General features: G+C 55.7%; 1 protein-coding gene across 2 annotated transcripts; it reads left to right on the top strand.

Moving 5' to 3' along the window:
* Positions 1-1,698: 1,698 nt before the first annotated feature.
* On the top strand, positions 1,699-15,040 carry FRS3 (fibroblast growth factor receptor substrate 3). Of its 2 annotated transcripts, XM_033080298.1 has the most exons (7): positions 1,699-1,784; positions 4,240-4,369; positions 4,519-4,607; positions 6,632-6,818; positions 10,542-10,682; positions 11,705-11,856; positions 12,818-15,040. In XM_033080298.1, the coding sequence occupies exons 3-7, from the start codon at positions 4,542-4,544 to the stop codon at positions 13,688-13,690; spliced, it is 1,419 nt and encodes a 472-aa protein (XP_032936189.1). In that variant the 5' UTR covers positions 1,699-1,784; positions 4,240-4,369; positions 4,519-4,541; the 3' UTR covers positions 13,691-15,040. The 2 variants fall into 2 exon arrangements, with proteins under 2 accessions (XP_032936189.1, XP_032936190.1); XM_033080299.2 differs by lacking the exons at positions 1,699-1,784; positions 4,240-4,369; positions 4,519-4,607; positions 6,632-6,818 and adding an exon at positions 8,655-9,331.
* Positions 15,041-15,287: the final 247 nt, after the last annotated feature.

Raw genomic sequence — 15,287 nt, forward strand, 5'->3', positions numbered from 1 at the left:
ACTGTCACTGTCCATGGCAGGAACGGGATTTTTAGAGTCCCTTCCAACCCAAACCATGTGAGGCTCCTCTGCAGGAGAAGCAGGAGGAAGAGGAGGAGGTGTCAGCAGGGTTTGCTGCCCTCCCTCCCTGCACCTTTGATGTCCCCAATGTCCCCGTGCTGTTATTTCACTGTTTGGCTTCGCTGGGAGCTTGGTCCCTGCACCTTTATCTTGCCCCTGTCGCTGCTTTGGACTTTGTCCCCTGCTCCCCCCGTGCTCCTCCATCCCTCCCCAGAGCAGCAGGATTCAAAGTCCTCCTTGGGGACACGGGGGTCACCCAGGGCTGATGTCCGGCCGTGGGTGGGGCTGGAATTGTAAAATCTGGAACTGTGGAATGGAAACTGTAAATTGTAAAACGGATGGAGTGTCCTGGTGGGCTCTGTGTGTGTGTCCCGGGTGTGTCCCCGCGTGTCCCAGCCCGGCTCAGGAGTGCCCCGAGGGGGTCTGGGGGTGCGGGGGGACCCCAGTGCCCCCCCGGCACTGCCTGCACTGGTTTTGTGCTCTGGGACTGGGGGGGCTGGGCCGTGCTGGGGCTGCTTCAGCCCTCCCGAGCCTCCTCCTTCCCCAGAGACCCCAAATCCTCCCCCACTGACCCCCGAGGGCATCCTTCCGTCCCAAACCCTGCAAAATCCCCTTCCACGGACCCTTCCTTGAGCAACCCTCCGGCCCAGACCCCAAATCCCCCTGCACTGACCCCCCAGCCCCTCTCCTGCCTCAGACCCTTCCCCAAATCCCTTCCACTGATCCCCCTTGAACATCCCCCGATCCCAAATCCCCCTTTGCTGCCCCCTCAGCCCCTCTCGTGCCTCAGACCCTCCCCAGATCCCTTCCACTCACCCCCTTTGAGCATCCCCCGAACCCAAACTCCCCAAATTCCCCTTTGCTGACCCCCCAGCCTCTCTCCTTCCCCAAATCCCCTCCATTGACCCCTCCTCGAGCATCCCCCGAACCCAAATCCCCCTCTGCTGACCCTCCAGCCCCTCTCCTTCCCCAAATCCTCTCCCCAAATCCCCTCCATTGACCCCTCCTCGAGCATCCCCCGAACACAAATCCCCTTCCACTGACCCCTCCATCCCCTCTCCTTCCTCAAACCCCTCCCCAAATCCCCTCCACTCATCCCCCTCGAGCATCCACCAACCCCAAATCCCCCTTTGCTGACCCTCCAGCCCCTCTCCTTCCCCAAACCCCTCCCCAAATCCCCTCCATTGACCCCTCCTCGAGCATCCCCCGAACACAAATCTCCTTCCACTGACCCCTCCAGCCCCTCTCCTTCCTCAAACCCCTCCCCAAATCCCCTCCACTGATCCCTCTCGAGTATCCCCCGACCCCAAACTCCCCAAATCCCCCTGCACTGACCCCCCAGCGTCCTCCCCTCCCTGAGACCCCCGAACTCCTCTCGCTGAACCCCAAACCCTCCCGTCCCCATCAGACCACGCCCACCCAAAGCCACGCCCACCCAAAGCCACGCCCACCCAAAGCCACGCCCACAAAAAAGTCCCGCCCCTTGGCCCCGCCCCCCGGGCTCGGCCGCGCCGCTGGCGCCCCCTGGCGGCCGCGCGTGGCTGTCGCTGTGGCTGCTCCCGCGGGCCCGGCCCGGCCCCGATCGCTCCGGGACCCCCGGACCCGCCGGGCCGGGCAGGGCCAGGGCCGGGCCGGGGGCCCCGACACGCTCCGGGCTCCGGGAAGGGCCGGGCCGGGGGGGCCAGGGCCGCAGCTCCCGGACGGCGGAGCCGGGAGCGCCTCAGGTACCGAGCGCGGCTGGAGCGGGGCCGCGGCGCCGCCCCCGTCCCGATCCCCCCGGGCCCTCCCCGGGCTGCCCCGGCCGCTGCTCGCAGCCCGTTCTCCGCTACCCCCGGGGCTCGTCCCTTCCTCAGGCTCCTCTTCCCACGGGCTCTGCAGGCCCGGCTTCATCCCTGCATCCCCTTCCTCATCCCTGCATCCCTGCATCCCCTTCCCCATCCCTGTATCCCTGCATCCCCTTCCTCATCTCTTCATCCCCTTCCTCATCCCTGCATCCCCTTCCCCATCCCTGCATCCCCTTCCTCATCCCTGTATCCCTGCATCCCCTTCCTCATCTCTTCATCCCCTTCCTCATCCCTGCATCCCCTTCCCCATCCCTGCATCCCCTTCCTCATCCCTGTATCCCTGCATCCCCTTCCTCATCCCTGCATCCCTGCATCCCCTTCCTCATCCCTGCATCCCTGCATCCCCTTCCTCATCCCTGCATCCCTGTATCCCCTTCCTCATCCCTTCATCCCTGCATCCCCTTCCCCATCCCTGCATCCCCTTCCTCATCCCTGCATCCCCTTCCCCATCCCTGCATCCCCTTCCTCATCCCTGCATCCCTGCATCCCCTTCCTCATCCCTGCATCCCCTTCCCCATCCCTCCATCCCTGCATCCCTGCATTCCCTTCCCCATCCCTGCATCCCCTTCCTCATCCCTACATCCCCTTCCTCATCCCCTTCCTCATCCCCTTCCTCATCCATGCATCCCCTTCCCCATCCCTGCATCCCCTTCCTCATCCCCTTCCTCATCCCCTTCCTCATCCCCTTCCTCATCCCTCCATCCCTTCCTCATCCCTTTCCCCATCCCTGCATCCCTTTCCCAATCCCTGCATCCCCTTCCCCATCCCTCCATCCCTTTCCTCCTCTCTCCATTCCCTTTTCCCTCCCTGCACCCCCCTCCTCAGCCCCCCATCCCTTTCCTCTTCCCTCCATCCCTTTCTCCTTGCCCCTCCAGAGCTGCTCCCTCCTTTTCCTGGGAGGATGGCTTGGGTCTGTCCCTGCGTGTCCTGGAGGGGTTCATGTGGCACCTGGTGCTTTTCCACACGAGGAGAAGGGGGTGTCAGGGTGCCCTGATCCTTTGGGATAAGTGGATCTGCTTCTCCAGCTCTGGGGTTGAGAGAAGGGCTGGCAGGGGGGTGAAGGCACCAGGGATTTCTGCAGGGAATTCGGGAGAGCCTGGTCCAAGCAGGATTTAGGCTGGAATTTGGGAAAGCCTGGTCCAAGCAGGATTTAGGTTGGAATTCGGGAGAGCCTGGTCCAAGCAGGATTTAGGTTGGGATTTGGGAGAGCCTGGTCCAAGCAGGATTTAGGTTGGGATCCTGGGAGCCTGGATGGGGCTGGTGGCCTCAGGAGAGACCCAGCCCTGCTGTGGGGAGCCCTGCTGGGCTCTTGGGGTTTTTTTAGGTTCTGAACTGGCAAACAGGGATGGGAAGGTGAGCTGGAAGTGCAGAGCAGGAGCCTGAAGACTCGGGGATCTGTGTGTGAAAAGGAATTCACCAGCAAGGAGCAGTGGGAAGTGCTGAGGGAGCATTCAGGGGGCTCCTGGAAAGGAGGAAATTCCCAAAGGAAAGGGGATCCAAAAGGAAATAATTCCCAAGGGAAAGAGGTTCCCAGTGGGAAGAGGCTCAAAGGAAAGAATTCCCAATGGAAATAATTCCCAATGGAATGAGGTTCCCAATGGGAAGAGGCTCCCAAAGTGAAGAATTCCCAATGGAATGAGGTTCCCAATGGGAGGAGGCTCCCAAATTGCCATTTCCTGCCCTGTGCCAGGCTGGGGGTCCTGGTGGGTCAGGTGGGGACACTGAGCTGCTCTCAGGGCACTCCTGGCATCATCCCCTGTCACCTGCCCGAGTCTCCATCAGGGACAGCAGAATTTCACATTTATTTCACTACAATTTTGAAAAACTGGAGTATTTCTAGTGTACCCAGGAATTTCTCACTCCTACTGCAGGCAACTCCTGCCTGCCTGATCCTCTGAGTGGGTCACAAAGCAGAATTTCTGTGTTTTCCGGGTCAGAAAACAAAATTTTTGTGTTTTCTGGCCTTTTTTTTCACTTCTCCTGCTCCAAAGCAGAACAGCTGCTGGTTCTCTGACCCTGAAGGACCTTCCCTGCAGTGAAGGCACCTTCACATTCCTCACCACCCCTGGCTGCTCAGTTTGATTTTCTTCACCCTGGTAAACCCCACTCCTCTGTAAGATCCCAAAGCCAGGAAATAAAATATCTCTTATTTCATTTTTTTTAGCTGTGTATTTTTCATTGCTGTGCAGAGTTTTTCTGTATTGATATAAATGGAATTAATTAAACACAAAATGCTTTCCTTGGGATGTCTGAAGGGAAGTTCAGTCACTCTCCCACCCCCTGCTTTTTAATTTTCTCTGCTTTTATCATTGTTTAATTGTGTTCTCCTTGCCAGGTGGAAGATGGGAGTGTTCCCCTCGTGTTTTAGGTGAAACCTGCTTGCCATGAAGTCCTGAGGGAGATAGAGGGACTGCAGTGGGAATTCCTTCTCACTCCCCCACAACAAATCCAACAACTGCCTAATGGTAAGAAACCTGTTGGTTTTAATTAATGTTCGACTTGCAGCACTCATTAATCGAGGAGCAGAGCAAAGAGTTGGAGCTGCAGCCCCACTGGGATGGGGGAGGGCTGGGCTGGGAATGTGCTGGTGCCAAAATTTGTGTCCTGTCCCCAGGGATTGCCTCTCTGCCTGGCGTCATGGGGAGCTGCTGCAGCTGTCTGTGCACAGACAGCATCCCAGACAACCACCCCACCAAATTCAAGGTAAATTCTTGCCCTTCCAACCCCATCACAGGGTTTGGGACAGCTCTGAGTGCATGAGGGGAGAGGAGATTTCTGTCCCTCCACAAATTCATCACTTCTGTGGTTTGGTTTTTTTGTTTTTTTTTTTTTTTTTCACTTTCCTTAAGAAACTCCTGCTGCAAAATGTGTTTGGATTTGCTGCTAAATTGCCTCTGCTTGGGAAATTCAAGGAAATGGGGGACTGGAGAGAAAAACCTTTCATTGCTCAGGGCTGTGTTCCAGAGCCTGGGCTCAGCTGAGCTGCCAAACTCCTGCCAGCCACAGATCCCTGCTCTCAGCTGGGAAAAAGGCACAGGAGAGGGAGGGGGATCAGGGCTGGGGCACCTGCAGGGGCCTGTCCAGCTCTGGGCTCTCACAGCAAGGGAGACACCGAGGGGCTGGAGAGTGGCCAGGGAGGGGAACGGAGCTGGAGCAGCTGGGGAAGGGTTTGGGGAGACCTGAGGGGATTGGGGAAGGGTTTGGAGAGTCCTGAGGGAAATGGGGAAGGGTTTGGGGAGTCCTGAGGGGATTGGGGAAGGGTTTGGAGAGTGCTGAGGGAGCTGGGGAATGGTTTGGAGAGTCCTGAGGGAAATGGGGAAGGGTTTGGGGAGTCCTGAGGGGATTGAAGAAAGATTTGGAGAGTCCTGAGGGGATTGGGGAAGGGTCTGGAGAGTCTTGAGGAGCTGGGGAAGGGTCTGGGGAGTCCAGAGGGAAATGGAGAAGGGTTTAAATGGTCCTGAGGGGATTGGGGAAGGGTTTGGAGAGTCCTGAGGGAAATGGGGAAGGGATTGGAGAATCTTGAGGGAAATGGGGAAGGGATTGGAGGAGCTGAGGGGAAGGGAAAGGGTTTGGAGAGACCTCAGGGAAATGGCAAAGGGTTTGGATGACTCTGAGGGAGCTGGGGAAGGGTTTGGATGATCCTGGGGGGATTGGAGAAAGATTTGGAGAATCCTGAGGGAGCTGGGGAAGGGTTTGGAGGAGTTGAAGGAGGTGGGGAAGGTTTTGGAGGATCCTGAGGGAAATGGGGAAGGGTTTGGAGAGTCCTGAGGGACCTGGAAAGGATTTGAAGGAGCTGAAGGAGCTGGGGAAGGGTTTGGAGAATCCTGAGGGAGCTGGGGAAGGGTTTGGACCATCCTGAGGGAAATGGGGAGGGTTTGGAGGATCCTGAGGGAGCTGGGAAGGGTTTGGAGGAGCTGAAGGAGCTGGGAAGGGTTTGGGGAATCCTGAGGGAGCTGGGGAAGGGACTCAGCCTGGAGAAGAGGAGGCTCAGAGGGAATTTGTGGCTCTGGAGGAAGGGAAGGCCAGGATGAGTTGTTTGAGGAATCAGCCTCAAGGGACAGGATGAGGAATCAGCCTCAAGCTGCACCAGGGGAGGTTTAGGCTGGAAATGAGCAGGAATTTCCTCATGGAAAGCGTGCTCAGGCCTTGGAGCTGCCTGGGGAGTTCCCACCTGGAAAAGCAGAGATTTGAACTGGCTGATCCCAGAGCTCTTTCCAGCCTCAGCCAGGCTGTGGCTGTGTCCTTGCCCTGTGTCCCCTCAGGTCCCAAATATCCATGGCTGTGTCCTTGCACTGTGTCCCCTCAGCTCTCAGATATCCATGGCTGTGTCCTTGCCCTGTGTCCCCTCAGCTCTGAGCCACCCATGGCTTTGTCCTTGCCCTCTGTCCCCTCAGTCTGAGCCACCCGTGGCTTTGTCCTTGCCCTGTGTCCCCTCAGGTGTGACCCACCCATGGCTCTGTCCTTGCCCTGTGTCCCCTCAGGTCTCAAATATCCATGGCTGTGCCCTTGCCCTGTGTCCCCTCAGCTCTGAGCCATCCATGGCTCTGTCCTTGCCCTTGCCCTGTGTCCCCTCAGGTCTCAGACCTTGCCCTGTGTCCCCTCAGCTCTGAGCCATCCATGGCTGTGTCCTTGCCCTGTGTCCCCCCAGGTCTCAGATATCCATGGCTGTGTCCTTGCCCTGTGTCCCTGACCCACCCATGGCTGTGTCCCTGCCCTGTATCCCTCAGGTGACCAACGTGGATGACGAGGGGCACGAGCTGGGCTCGGGGGTGATGGAGCTGACGCCCAGGGAGCTGATCCTGCACACGCACAAACGCGACGCTGTCCGGTGGCCGTACCTGAGCCTGCGGCGCTACGGCTTCGACTCCAACCTGTTCTCCTTCGAGAGCGGCCGGCGCTGCCACACGGGCCAGGGTCAGTGCGGGGACAGGACAGGGGACAGGGGGGACAGGGGCAGTGCGGGGACAGGACAGGGGACAGGGGACAGGGGACAGGGGGACAGGGGGGACAGGGGGGACAGGGGCAGTGCTGGGACAGGGGACAGGGGGACACGGGGACAGGGGGACAGGGGCAGTGCTGGGGACAAGGGGGACAGGGGCCAGGGTCAGTGCGGGGACAGGACAGGGGACAGGGGACAGGGGGACAGGGGCAGTGCTGGGACAGGGTCAGTGCTGGGACAGGGGGACAGGGGGACAGGGGGGACAGGGGCAGTGCTGGGGACAGGGGGGACAGGGGCAGTGCTGGGGTCCTGAATGGTTCTGGGGGGTTCTGGGGACAAGGGCAGTGCTGGGGGCCTGGAGGATAGAGCAGTGCTGGGTGTCCTGAGGGGTCCAGGGAGGTTCTGGGGACAGGGTCCTGGGGGCTCCTGGGGGACAGGGTCAGTGCCAGGGGTCCTGGGGGATTCTGGGGGGTTCTGGGGGACAAGGGGGACAGGCAGTGCTGGGGGTCTGCAGGGTCTCTGGGGGCTCCTCGGGTCAGGAGGGACAGGGGCAGTGCCTGGGGGCAGTCCTGGGAGGTCCCTGGGGGCTTCTGGGGGACAGGGGCAGTTTCTAGGGGGTCCTGGGTGTCCCTGGGGACAGGGACAGTGAGTGCCTGGGGACAGGGGTAGTGCCTGGGACACAGTCAGTGCCTGGGGGCTCCCTGGGGGCAGCAGTGCTGAGATTTCTCTCCCCACGACCCCTTGTGAGGCTCCCTGGAGCAGAGGCTGGACAGAGTTAAAGGAATAAAGCAGGGATTTATTAAAAAGCTTCAAAGGATTCACCTTGGGCAGTGCCAGAGCCTGGTCAGGGCTATACCCAAGGTGGACCCAAGATGGGCTCTGAGTCACCAATTTTCACTTTTCTAAGTTTTGTTCCATTTCCATCTTGGGCTTCATTGTCCAATTCCAGCTCCAGGTTCTGCAATCCCATCCTCACTTCTCTCCTCAATTTCTCAAGTGCTGCTGTTTGCACTGTTTGGGGCTGAAGCTGCAGTGGAATCCTTGGTTCTAGGGCTGCAAAAGTTTTGTCCAATTAAACTGTGAGGAGAACTTGCTGACACTTTTATAAAGTTCAGAGTTACACTCCAATGCAGTGCAGAGTTTGGAACTGAGCTGAACTCAAGGCATCACCCAAAGGCAGCTGATCCTCGTGTCTCCCTGAATTCCTGGTGCTCAGGGGATCCTCAGGGTTAAAATTGGGATCAATTGGAATAAATCTGATGGCTTTTCCTTGCTGCTCTCGTGGGGATTCTGGTGAAGCAGTTTTGGGGTTGTTGCTCTGTGCTTTGGTGCCCCAGGAGGGGTTGCTGGGCCTTCCTCAGGAGATTCAAACCATTTCCAAGACTTTTAAAATCATCTTTCAGCTCAGCATAAAGCAGCACCTGCACCTTTTTCCAGCTCCCCCTCAGGATTCTTTATTCCACAGAGCAGTTTTTGTTGGAGTTTTGGGTTTTGTTCTCCTCAGTGCTTTTCCCTGGTCAGTGCTGGTTCTACTCAGAGCTCTGATTTTGGGTCTGGCAGCACTTTGTGACAGAGAAAAAGGAATTCCTGATGTTGTGAGCATGGAGAGGGAAGTGACTCAGCCAGGAGCTGATGCCAAGTCACCAGCAGCACTGGGAATAGTCTGGGAATAGAGGAATTACAGATTTACAGTGGTGCCTCTTTGGTTCCTTCACCAGTCTGTCTCTGCTGCTTTTAAAAAGAGCTGAACATTTCCTTGGCATCTGCATCCCCTGGGAGAGAAAAAAAAAAAAAAAAAAAAAAAAAAGGTTGTTTTCTCATTCTGTTAATGTGTTTGTAAACTCCAAAAGGACTCCTGTGAGTGCTCAGGGTCTGTGTGAACCCACAGTGGCATCTGCTGCTCTTTAATATTTATTTTGGTGGGGTTTTCCTCTCCTATCAGGGAATTTGTCCTTTGGTTCCTGCTTTGCCTTTTGCAGGATGAAAATTTAATGCAGGGATAAAAACTCTGCCCTCTCTGTGGTTTGGCTCTGCTCAGGTGCAGGCAGAGGGGGTGAAGCAGAGCTCTCACATCCTGCAGAATTTTTATCTTTCAGCACAAACGAGAGGGGTGATGTTGGCTGAGTTTTCTCCCTTCCTTGTAGGATTTTATGCTGCTTTTTCATTTCACCTGGAGCCCTCCTTGCTGATGCTGCTCCCCACCTGATGCAAGGCAGATCCAGCTGGGTTTTTATTTTTCATTTTGGCCAGAACATGGAAAAAAGTGGCTCTTTGGGAGCAGCCCTTGTTGCCAGGCTGTTCTGTTGCCATGGCTTTGGTGTGTGCGTGTGCCAGCCTGGGATTGGCTCCTGGCCTGGGCTGCTCCTTTGGGGAGAGACTCTTCAATCCCAGAGATTTTTAAAAATGTGACCTTCCTGTTCATGGGGCCAGCTTTGAGCAGTCACTGCCTGCATTTTCCCCTGGGAGAGGATGAGGTCAGACAGGAGAGGTGAGCAGTTCACCTGGCCCTCCCCACCTGTGTGGGGGTTTAAAGCCAGCCTGGATGGAGCTCTGGGCACTCTGGCCTTGGGGCAGGTTGGGACTGGATGATCTTTAAGGTCCCTTCCAACCCCAAACCATTCTGTATTCTGTACTGTGGCACTTGGTGCCATGGGCTGGTTGAGGTGTTAGGGCATGGATTGGAGTTGATGATCTTGGGGGTCCCCTTCCAACCTGGTGATTCTGTGACTCTGTGACTGTGACTCTGTGACTCTGACACTGTGATTGTGTGAGTCTGACTCTGTGATTCTGTGATTCTGTGATTCTGTGACTCTGTGATTCTGTGATTCTGTGACTGTGACTCTGTGATTCTGTGATTCTGTGACTCTGTGATTCTGTGACTCTGTGACTGTGACTCTGTGATTCTGTGATTCTGTGATTCTGTGACTCTGTGATTCTGTGACTGTAACTCTGTGACTGTGACTCTGTGACTCTGTGACTCTGTGACTGATTCTGTGACTCTGTGACTGTGACTCTGTGACTGTGACTCTGTGACTCTGTGGCTCTGTGACTGTGTGACTGATTCTGTGATTCCGATTCTGTGACTCTGATTCTGTGACTCTGTGATTCTGTGACTGTGTGACTGTGTGACTGTGATTTTGTGATTCTGTGATTCTGTGACTGTGATTCTATGACTGTAACTCTGTGACTGTGACTGTGACTCTGTGACTGTGACTCTGTGACTCTGTGACTGATTCTGTGACTCTGTGACTCTGTGATTCTGTGACTCTGTGACTCTGTGACTGTGACTCTGTGACTCTGTGATTCTGTGACTGTGTGGCTGTGACTCTGTCACTCTGTGATTCTGTGACTGTGTGATTCTGTGACTGCTTCTGTGATTCTGTGACTTTGACTCTGTGATTCTGTGACTCTGACTCTGTGACTCTGTGATTTTGTGACTCTGTGATTCTGTGACTCTGTGATTTTTGTGATTCTGTGATTCTGTGATTCTGTGACTCTGTGATTCTGTGACTCTGTGATTCTGTACTCCATGATTTCTGGTTTATTATTTCATGAACAATCCACAGACTTGGTTGTTTTTCCTGACAGACAACAGCAGAAGAAATCAGAATTCAGAAAGAAATCAGAAGTGGGAAAACACACATTTTAAAGCAGGATCACCTCCTTGCTGTTCTAACCCTCCTCTCTGCCCCTGGCAGGGATTTTTGCCTTCAAGTGCTCCCGAGCAGAGGAGATCTTCAACCTGCTGCAGGAGCTGATGCAGTGCAACAGCATCAACGTGGTGGAGGAGCCTGTGGTGATCTCCAGGAACAGCCAGGAGCGGGAGCAGGGCCCCAGCAGTAAGAGCCAGGCTTTGGGGACATGATTTACCAAAATATGAGTGTTGGTCTAACACCCATACTCAGCTGTGATGGACAAAACACTCTCTAACAATTTAAAGTTACAAAGTGAATGTTTATTCAGCGCTGGGCAGCAGTGTGAGGTAACCCCTAATACACACTGCAAAATCACAGGGGATCACAGAGTCTATTTATTGACAAAAGGTTCAAACAAATAAATATTCATAATACCAGCCCCTCCCAGCCCTGCTTCCCATGGTAATTAGCTGGAATGGCAATTAAGAAGCATGGTTGGCTGCTTGAATTAAGTCTGGGGTCGTTTTTGTGGGGAGAGGTCTTAAAAGGAGGAAGTAAGGTGGGTCTTCCTCACCCTGAACTTTTCTATCAATGACAATAAAAATGGTTTTTGGGGCAGCTCCAGTTTTGCAAAGAATGAATTTCTGGTTGCAATTGTTTGTGTTCTTTGGACCTACCTACCAGTTTCATCCTTTCCCATTGCAAGCACAGCTCAGCAAACATAAATTGACAGGAATCAATTATTTAAGTTTCAGGTAACTATCTCCAGCCCAGTTTCTTCTAAATTTTAACTAAAAATCCTAATTTCTTTAAGATGAGTGTTTCAGACAGGGCAGGGGACACAGGGCTGGGGGTGACACCTGCAGTGCCCCCATCAAACTGCCCCTGGATCCCTCTGTGTTTGCTGTGACCCTCTGTGGGATTTGGTTTGTGAGGGAACAGAGACACAAAAATCCCTCCCAAGCTGTCAGAGCTGTCAGAGCTCTCAGCTGGCTCTCTCCACACCAGGTGATTTCTGCAGGAAGCCACATCTGGAATGGCTCCATGAGGAATTTCTTAGATTTAAAGGAGGGTCTGGCCTTTGTGTGTGTGTTCCAGCCCTGGGACAGCCCCTGAACAGGCTGGTTTTACCTTCCAGGGTGTCCAGAAGAGCCCAGCTCACTCTCAAAGTGTCATCATTCTATTTTGCACCAATCTCATGCTTCTCTGCCTTGATTCCCTCACAGGTCTGGGCTACACTGGACTTCCCAATGGATTTCACAGCTTCCCTGGAGAATCCCTGTCCTGCCCTGCAGCCCGGCACCCCTCAGTGAGCAGCCTCAGACACTCCTCTGTGGGGGAGGACTCCACCCACCCCCTCCTGGGGCCTGAGGAGCAGGTAAAGCCACCCCAGACTCTGCTGGGTGCAGTTCTGGGTTTCCCCCAAAGCTCAGGGCATCCTCACACCTTGTCACTCTTTTTATTCTTTTTCATTTTCCTCCTGGAGGCTCCTGCTCTTTGATACTTCACTAGAACTGATGCTCTGTCACAAAAATCTGTCACACAACCCCTAAATTCAGACCCTTTTTATTTTTGTTTTTGAGGTTCAGCTCTTGGCTCGCAGTTGTTGAATTTTAAGGATTTTTCCTACAAAACTCAGCTGGTCTGAGCCACCCCCAGGGAGGCCTGGGCAGGTGTGAGGGTTGTGGGATCACCTGTGAGCCACTGGAGGAGATTTGTGAGATGTGCATGGAGCATGATACAGAATCACTGAGGCTGGGAAAGATTAAATCCAATCTGTGCCTGATCCCAGAATCACTGAGGCTGGAAAAGATGAAATCCAAAATGAAATCCAACCTGTGCCTGATCCAGAATCACTGAGGCTGGAAAAGATGAAATCCAACCTGTGTCTGATCCCAGAATCACTGAGGCTGGGAAAGATTAAATCCAACCTGTGCCTGATCCCAGAATCACTGAGGCTGTAAAAGATGAAATCCAACCTGTGCCTGATCCCAGAGCACTCAGTGCCACGTCCAGGTGACACCTCCAGGGATGGGGACTCTCAGCCTCCCTGGGCAGCCCCTCCCAAAGCCTGATCACCTTTTCCACGAGGAAATTCCTGCAGATGTCCATCCATGTGGACACACATTGTGCATCTGCACCTGTGTCTTTTTGTCTCTCTCAGCCCACAAAACCAACTTCTACATTTTCCCTCCCAAAACCTTCCCAACTTCCAAAATCCTTTTTTTTTCCCCTCATCATCCACTGAGGAACTCCTCTCTCCTGGTGGTTTCTCAGCTGCTTGGCTCTGGTCTGTGCTGTCTCCTCCTTTCACTGTCCCTCTGCTTCTCTCCTTGCAGTCCCACACCTACATGAACACCGGCGAGCCGGAGCCGAGGGGCCGCCACTGTCTGCACTCCTTGCCTGAAGCCCACCCTCCTTTCCCCCCTAGGAACCACAGCTGCTCCCTGGAAGACCGAAACCCCCAGGTCTTCCTGCAGCCAGGGGAGGTGAAATTCGTGCTGGCTCCCAGCTCCGGCTACCGCCGGCTGTGCCGGCACCCCCGCCAATGCCGGCCTCACCTCTGCGCCCCCAACAACAACAACAACGAGTGGCACGAGGGCTGTCCGTCCCCACAGTGTGTCTATGAGAACCTCAACGGGCTGCTGGCCCCCAGCAGCTCGTCCCTGAGCCGGGCTGGCCGCTCCAAGCCGTGCCAGGAGGACGGGAGCTGCTCGCAGCGGCGCTCGGCGCTGCTGCACTACGAGAACCTTCCGGCGCTGCCGCCGGTGTGGGAGCTGCAGCCGGCCCGGCACGGCCAGCAGGACAACACACCATCCCCCAGTGGTTTCTCTGAGGCTGGAGAGGAGGAGCCCCTGCAGAACTCCATGGGTTCAGAGAGCTCGGCCCCGCAGCCGCGCCGGGCCTTCCTGCCCCGCGCCCGGCGCAGCCGCCTGCCCAACGTCTTCAGCTTCGACTTCCCCCGGGCCTGCCCCGAGCCCCCACGGCAGCTCAACTACATCCAGGTGGAGCTGGAGCCTGAGCCCTGCCGGGGCCAGCAGGAGCCGGGGGTGGTGGCAGCTCCGGGCAGCCCCGGGCCCCGCCGCACCGACTCGTACGCCGTCATCGACCTCAAGAAGACGGCGGCCATGTCCAGCCTGCAGCGGGCCCTGCCCAGGGACGATGGCACCTCGAGGAAAACGCGCCACAACAGCACTGACCTGCCCCTGTGAGGGCCCCAAGTGCCAGCCCCGTGTCGTGGCTTTGTCCCTGCCCCTCCCTCGCTGTGGCTGTACTCGCCATTGCCTTCCTTTGGTCGCCCATTCCCTGGGGGCCCTGTGGCTCCTGCAGCTGCTGCTCCTGAGGCTCTGTCTGTCTGTCTGTCTGTCTGTCCGTCCTCCCCTCTCTGTTGCTCGTTTTCCAAGCCTTGTGGGATGTTTGAGGGTTGAATTCTGGGCAGAGCCGTGGGGCAGTGCTCCCAAAAGTCAGCTGCTGTAGGAGCTCCGTGCAGGATTTCACACCTCTGCACTGGGGCCGCTCCACAGCTGGGTGTGTGGTTCCAGATGTGCCTGGACACGAGGGAGCTCATGGCCTTTCCCCCCTCAGCTCACTGTTTGTTCCTGAAGCTTTTTATCCTCCTGTCCCTGTCTTGGCTTCAATTTCAATTGGGCAGCTGCAGTGAAACGAGGAGGAGGCAGAGCCATGGGCACACACTGTGATCACAGAAACCTGATTGCCTGAATCCTGAAACTCCCTGCCCTGCTTTAGAGGATTCTCTAAATCCTTAAACTCCCTACCCTGCTTTAGAGGATTCTCTAAATCCTTAAACTCCCTTCCCTGCTTTAGAAGAGGAGGGAAAGGCCACAACCATGAGGGAGATTGGAAGTTTGGTCTGGAGAACTTCACTTGTGCCATACCCTGCTTTGTTGTGTTTTTTTTTGTTTTATGAGTGTTCTTTTTGGCAGCTGCTAGAGGTGCTGTGGGTTTATTTATTTGTTTACTTATTTATTTATGAGCTGTTCCTTTGCATCCCAGTTCGTTGCCAAACTGGTGCCAGTGTGGGGCTCGTTCCTTCCTTGGAGGGCTCCCAAAAGAGCTTGGTGGCTTTGCTGAGCCACCAACTGGGGGGGAAAAACACTGTGGAGAGGAGCAGCTGGGAGAATGAAGGATTTCTGAGCTCGGGGCTGCCTTGGGGTGGGTGGGAAATGGAATGGGAGCCGTGGGAGTGGGAGCGGAGCCGCCGGGCAGCCGAGCTTGGAGCGGCATCAAAGGCGGTGCCAACACCCCCGTGCCTGGCTGGGGCTGGGAGCAGCTCTGTGCAGTGCCAGCACTCAGTGTGCAGTTTGTTCCCTCACCTACAGACCTGGAAGGGTGAAAATTCTGGGTACATTTGTGGCCTTTTTGCTGTGGATTTTTTGTCTCCGTGCCGGGGTTGCGCTGAGCCGCCCTGGGATGTCCCCTCGTCCCTCCCTGTGGCCTTTCCCTGGATTTCTCTGTGCCTGTTCTGATGGAGAGCTGTGCTCTGGTGTGCTCTGGGGTATTCTGGGGTGCTCTGAGATGTTCTGAAATGCTCTGGGATGCCCTGGGTGTTCTGAGATGCTCTGGGGTGCTCTGGGGTATTCTGGGGTGCTCTGGGATGTTCTGGGGTGCTCTGGGGTCCTCTGAGATGTTCTGAAATGTTCTGGGGTGCTCTGGGGTGTTCTGAGATGCTCTGGGTTGCTCTGAGAATCTCTGGGATTCTCTGGGGTGCTCTGGGGTGTCCTGGGATGTTCTGGGGTGCTCTGTGATGCTCTGGGGTGCTCTGGGGTGCTCTGAGAATCTCTGGGGTGC

This window comes from Catharus ustulatus, chromosome 25 (genome assembly GCF_009819885.2).
Source record: "Catharus ustulatus isolate bCatUst1 chromosome 25, bCatUst1.pri.v2, whole genome shotgun sequence".
In the NCBI taxonomy this organism is placed as follows: Eukaryota; Metazoa; Chordata; class Aves; order Passeriformes; family Turdidae; genus Catharus; species Catharus ustulatus.